Source organism: Phaethon lepturus, unplaced genomic scaffold (genome assembly GCF_000687285.1).
Source record: "Phaethon lepturus isolate BGI_N335 unplaced genomic scaffold, ASM68728v1 scaffold55968, whole genome shotgun sequence".
NCBI lineage: Eukaryota > Metazoa > Chordata > Aves > Phaethontiformes > Phaethontidae > Phaethon > Phaethon lepturus.
Window position 1 is genome coordinate 25,677 of NW_010559415.1, and position 6,785 is coordinate 32,461.

The window sequence follows — 6,785 nt, forward strand, 5'->3', positions numbered from 1 at the left end:
GGCCCCAAAATGTTGATCAAGTAATTTTTCAGTGTTAGTAACTGTATTGGTACTTCATTCATCACCACTCTCCTCGTGACCAAACTACTGCAATATTGTTACCTACCCTTTGCTTGGGGTAAAATCCAAAAGGGGAACAAGATGTTGGTTGTACTACAGGCAGCGAAAAACTGAATGATGAAATGAAACCAACTGTGCGGATGCAGAATTTCAAGCTATCTTAGTCTAGAAAATAGAATTTACAGTTTGAGTAGCTTTAGACAAAAGAGAGAAAACTTCTCTCTGAGGATTTCTAATTTCCCCCTGTTCCTCGTTGCATAATACAGTTCTTAGCTTTTGCTACTGTATCTTCATTTTCAGCCCCTGGTCCCACGTTGCTTATGTCATCTCTTCAACTAAATGGGGATTCTTTTGGAAGTCTGTTTTGCTGCTGATCCTGAATTTATTACTCTATAATCTGACCTACACATGTTTAATCATGTGAGAATATCTTTTTAGGATAAAGTTCTATGGGACTTTTTGTGTGGTTAAGGATCATTCACATGAATTAGTGGTTGCAGGATTGGGTCCCTATGTCAGTGAGTGCAGACACTCAAATAAAAGTCATAAGAGGAGACTCTGGGGATTTAAGAAGCACAAAAATGTGGAGAGAAAGATGGAAAGACAAACAGAAACGCGGAAAGGGAGATTAAAGGATGCAAGCCCCTGAGGGTTATGGGCTGGCTGCCCAGCACCTCCTCTGAGACCACGGCAACAGGAGTATACAGCAAACATGCTTGCATGTTTCTGGAAAGAAACAAATTGTAAGATTGGTGCCAACACATGCTGGGTGAAATTCCCACTGAGTTAAGTGGGATGCATACTGTGTCTCCTAAAGTTCATCCTGACTGAAGAGAGAAATATGTGAGAAATATTTTGGGTTATCTTCCCAAGTACTGCACCAAACGAGAGCTTGCTCAGTACTTACAGACCCTGGCTGTCTGGGAAGACACAAGTGCTGGAAATAAACTCAGGTCCTACTTCTGTAGTACATAGCATTTCTGTTAAACCACCACACCAGGCCAGAGGACACCATTGCTTTCTGAACACACTGGTTTGGTTATGCCGTTTTCATACCCTATGCTTGCCTACTTTATGTACGGGTTTGGAAGAAAAATAAAACCCCTGCAGATCTGCAAAAAGACCTCTAAGCAGTTCATTTCTGTAATTTCTACTACCAAGACCATTTTAATTTTTGAAACCCTGTTGCTTAAGAAAAGAATCATATGCTAAGTATCCACTCTCCCTGCTTCAAAGGAAGAAACAAAAAGGATCCATTCCTGGAAAAAATAACTTTTCATTTAGATTTAAATGAGGGATTTAAAAACAAAGTTCATGGAACTTTCTATTGAAAAAGAATTATTAAGCTGTAATCATCTCTGCTATACAGCATGTGTGAATGTTAGATTTTGCTGTCTATGACACTTTCCCAGGACATTTCTGAGAGGAGATGACGCATCTCCAGATGTCTTCCAGGAAATTTATTTTTAAACAAATACAGCAAAAAATAACTAACCAGTTCCAATGATTGCAAGGCTACAGTTACTGCTGGAATCCCCTATTAGGGAATGAGAAAAAGGTCACTGTTTAAATTTTGTGGGGTTTGGGGTTTTTTTTTGCTTTATATATGAGTCTATGTTATTCTGAACATATATCTGAAAGTCAGGAATTCTGCTTCAGCTTACTTATTTTCTGCCTTTCAGTATTCTCTGCCTTAAACAAACTTTTCCTCCCCTAGTATCTTACTTTACACACAGCGAGAACAGCAGACCACTTCTTCCAAAGGTAGCTTCAAAACCATTCTCCAACTCTGCCAGAAAAAGATACAGGTATACGTTTCCGGGTGTCTTTTCCCCATCTCTGGTCAGATCAGGACACATTGCCATATCACAGTCATCACATTATACCATGTTTTAAGTCAAGCTACTTATTTAATTGAAGAATCATATACGGTTATTTGAAGTGAATAATAAATTCACTGAAAAACACATTTTGGGCAGATCTGAAACTATTAATAAAGGCTAAAGATGCAAGTATTTTTCATTAAAAATTAAAATACGGAAAAAATTTTAGAAGAGTTCAGATGCTTCATTTTGATAACTTCACAGTGAAATATTTTGTTTAGTAAAAATACTTTGTTTCAGGGTTTTAAGACATCTTTTGACTTTTTGCATTGCAAAGGTTTTTCTGTAATTCCAGAATTGATCACAGTTAAAGAGTACAGATAACCCAAAATCAATGCAAAACTGCCGTACATTTTTAATGTGATTTTAAATATGTATCTTATCCAAATCCACTTAGAATCCTGGAAAAACATGGCTAAATCACGAGTAAAACAATCAGAGTTCAAAATGGTAGGGAGACACCTTTGTATCAGATGGGTGCAGATCTCAGCTCTGTGCTGGCCCAGACTAGGTGGGGAGCAGCTGGTTGGGCAGGGACCAATCTGAAAAGCTGTATGTTTCCTACATGCTGGAAGCTGGGAGCTTTTGCTGTCGCTGTATGGGAAACGGGGGAGGAGACATCTGGAACAGGAGAACTAAGACGCCACCCCTGTACAGTCTACGAAGAGTTCACTTCATCCACCATTGCAGTTAATTCTAACAACTAAGGTTGTGCATCTTCGCTTTGGATGTTTCTGGCTGTTCTTGCACTTACTGCTTTGTAAAAACCTGCTGCTTTGCACAGCCTCACATCATCAAATCAATTAGGTTGTACTTAATTTAGCTCTGTGACTTTGCTATTCATTTGTTTTTATTTAACTTCTCTCAGGCTTACTTACCTTTGTATGTAAGAGTTGTTCACTCCCCTGTGATCCAAATCATGGCTTAGAGTTGCTATCAGCAAAGCCAGTGTTTCTAAGTCAGTCAGTTTGCTCTATATGTAAAGAGTAATACAAGAAGAGAGTTAGCATTGCAATGGGTATTTATGTTGCACAATGTGTTTTATATCTGCTGTCTTGTCTTTACCCACATAGCAGATACAGTTCTGGCCCAAGGAGGACAAGGACATTAAATGGTATGCTGAGAATAGGTGTTATCTCTGAAGTTGTGGTGCACAGTAACAATCATTCTCCATAGGCCTCAATGCAGTTTTCAGAGGGGACATCATCTAGTGCTATATATACTGATGAGAAAACTGATACAGAAGAAGAGGAAGTGACTTGCATCATGTCATCTCCCAGTGAAGAGACAGCATGAGGAATTCTTTTAAATTCTGGCCCCATGACTTTTAGCTCAGCTCCTCGATTACCTCAAGGGAGTTGGGCCGCCTTCCCTAAGTAGGTATAAAAATTCATTCTACAAATATCCTTGGAATAATCAGAAGGGAAAAATGTCATTCTTTTCATTGATCACTGGGCAAATAAATTAACAGAAGTTTAAAACTCATGGAAAACAAAATTACAAATATCTGATTCATTATTAAAGACTTTATTCTGCGGCTCCAACAAGGATTAGTGGAGAGGTTACAGTTTCTCTTTTGTGATTGTTTTGTATCTTTAATATTGTTCAATACAATTGGATAGAAAATTCATTCAAATCTGTCTGGTGAGAAACAGAGGCTGGACAAAACTACAGTATCCATGCAGCACTTTGTAATGGGACAAGAATAGCAGGCACAACAGTCAGGACAGGAACTCAAACAGCTAGTGACAGCACTGCCACTGCGGGGTTGTACCCTCTGTACAACCAAATCCAAATTTTCTTTAAGCAGTTACAGCTTCTGTAGATTTGCATCTGCTTTCTAGATAAAGAAGTCTTCAGCAGAAATATTTTGATTTCACTAGCAGTACCACGGAATGATGAACATCTTACTGACATGACAATCAGAACTATGCATCATTATAGAATTTGTTTAGCCAGAAGATTCTTAATGTAGAATCAGAAAAACGTACCTGAATTTTACCAGATTTTAAAGCAGCAAACATGCACTGCGCTGTATTAAAGGCATGTCTCCAATTGTGATAAGCAACGTTTTTCCGGTAATTTTTCTTTACACTTAAAATCCATCTGCAGAGAACCTTTAAGAAACAGCATCACATAGTTAACTGTGAATGTATTAGAAAGCTATTCTTTTTATGAAAACGAATCTTTCTCTAATCCTGCTTGAAAGCTGTCTCTCTTACAGGAAAAAAAATTTCCTTTTAACTCAATTAAGTTCAAATATAACATACTGGTAACTGTGAACATATATAAGAATATGCTTACAGCCACTGGTTCAGCCTCTTACTGAGTATGTAATACTTGTGGGTTTGGGGTTTTTTTAGTAATGGCTAAATGTTAGTGTCAGATGCACTGCTGTTAATTCAGAAACTGAGTTACGTTGAGCTAACTGGGAGAAAAAAATCCTTGTTTGTAATGACATATTGGATAGAGAAAAATTATTTTTTTAATTACAGAGTTCTCTTAAGAGCTGTTTTGATAATGAACATGTGGCTTTTCCGTCATAGCAGCTTGTCAAAAGACAAGGAGAACTGCACTTTGGAAAGCCAATAAGTATGACAGAAAGACAGCGATTACTATATTGCTGGGTGGTATTTTTTTATGCAGGAAGAAAGTATGTCCTGGATGTTTTACACAGCACTATTACAAGTTCTGAGTTATACTTTACTTCTAAGAAAGTGAAAGGCATGAAGGTCAGATAGTAATTTGATATGTGTTAGAACAGGTCCCTTGATTTAAATGGACACAGCATACTGCTCAATGTTAAATGCTGGCTAAGAATCTAGGCCTTGGTTTGTTCAAGAAAAGTTTTAGTGTTCCTAGTGAAAGATGTTGTACTGACAGAAATGAAAATACAGTATCATTCACCCACGTAAATGACTCCATGCAGATAAAAGCAGCAGTATTCTCTGTCTTTCCACTGTTAAAAAAGGAGTGCTAGGCTACTGCCAGTTTTCTTTAGCTCTAGTATGAAAAGCTAAAAGTGTAGCTTCAAAGTTGTCAGTGTTCTCTTGCTTCTACTGAAATGTGTAATTATGTGTCTGCTGTCATGGTGTTGTTTTGGTTTTGCAAATCGATTACAATTGCTCCGCTAGGAACTAGAAGTCCACCCATTACTGGGCTATCTGACTCCCTCTCTTCTGTTGAGACACATCCCTTAAGGAAGCAAAAGTTCTTGGCCTTCCTACAAAGGTGCAACTAAGTGCTGGGTTATTCAAGAGATCAGACCAGGGAATACAGTACTCCTTTCAGCCCTTAAAAACTACCAATCTAAACTGGTCTGCAAACTGGTGATCTAGGAAATAAATACCCATTTTCTTTTACTAATTTGATTTCCTATTAAGTTTGCTGAATTAATCTTGCTTTTTGGTACTGAACTTTGGAAGTTTTGTTGAAAAATATATAAAGCAAAAATAAAGTGTTTAAAAATGAATATTTTTGCAAATAGAAATTGTGCGTATTGCGTGGAAGAAGCCTAAGAGATTATCTAGTCTCCAGGGCCAGGAGCGAAATAAGGATACCTGTCTAGATCACCTCTGACAAGAGGCACTTCTACAACTAGATCTATTGGTAAAAACCTTCAAGGAAATTTCCACAGCCCACATAAGTAACTGTAAAGACTGTTTTAGTCTTTACTATTTCCATCATTATAAAGCTCACCCTAATCTCTGATCTAATCTTTTGTTGGGGAAAGACTAAGCTAATTACTTTTACTACCTTATATGGACACGGAGAACAATACTACTGTCCTCTTTGTAACAGCCTTTCACTTACTGAAAAGTTGCTATTGTCTCCCCTGTCAATATTCTGTTTTCTGGAGAAAACCAGCTTAATTCATTCAAGCTTTGCTCGATCTCCTAAACGGTTGTTTTTTAAAATTAATTTGTATTTTTGTGTGTCTCTTCAGATATAGGCTACAATATAATTACTTCATGGGCCTTAAATACCACTCTTTTGGTAAAGAATGAAATTTGCCCCTTTTTTGCTACTATGGCACATTATTGACTTTTACACTATTTCTGATACTAATAGCTGTGAAATGTTTTTCTCTGTTACCACTAGCTGTTCTTTTGTTTAACATTTTTAATTTATGCATTTGACTGTTTTCGTTAGTCTTTATATATTTATTCTTGCTGGTTTTGAAATATTGCTATACATTTTCAAACTCATTTGAATTTTAACCAAGTCCTCTACCTCCACTTCGCAAGTTTTCTAAAAGCATTTTACAGTCTGTTAAGCAAATTACTAATCATTCAGTAGTACCAAACTGAGGACAAACCCCAGTACTGCCCCTTTGTATAACTTCCTAGTTCACTAACTACTCTTTAATACAGTTTTTCAATTATATTATTGTAGGCTCATTTAACTATTCTCCTGATTTTCTAATAATTAAATTGTCTCTCTATGTGAAGCAGCATTTGACAGCATTCATACCTCATGTTTCATTTGGAAATTTTGCACCAGGTTGAGGTCTGTGAACATTCGAATTGTACACAGCGTTGTTTCAAAATCTGATAGCTCAAAATCACTGAAGTTGAAGTCAGTTAGGTTGAGAGATTGTGCAGATGGTACTACAGCAGCCTAGAGAAGAATAAGAGAACACAACTTAGCGCTAGGAAAGAGAAAGTGTAACATAAATATCTGCTTTTTTCAACAGAGAAATAGCGAGATACTAAATTTTACCATCACATTATACTGAAACCTGATGACTACTTCTAATTTACCTTCCCTTAGCCTTTCTTGTTTAACATTACCTGATTTGCTTAGATTTAACACACATGTTTCCATAGGTCGAGAGAATAA

General features: G+C 37.0%; 1 protein-coding gene across 1 annotated transcript in view; it reads right to left on the reverse strand.

The window, feature by feature from the left end:
- PDE5A (phosphodiesterase 5A, cGMP-specific) overlaps positions 1-6,563 on the reverse strand; it is a gene marked incomplete at its 5' end in the record, with an annotated part of 13,738 nt that extends 7,175 nt beyond the window's left edge. The window contains 3 exons of the mRNA XM_010293334.1: positions 2,822-2,916; positions 3,935-4,060; positions 6,417-6,563. Coding sequence (XP_010291636.1) covers positions 2,822-2,916; positions 3,935-4,060; positions 6,417-6,563 — 368 coding nt within the window. The remainder of the gene's footprint in view (positions 1-2,821; positions 2,917-3,934; positions 4,061-6,416) is intronic.
- Between the last annotated feature and the right edge of the window lie 222 nt (positions 6,564-6,785).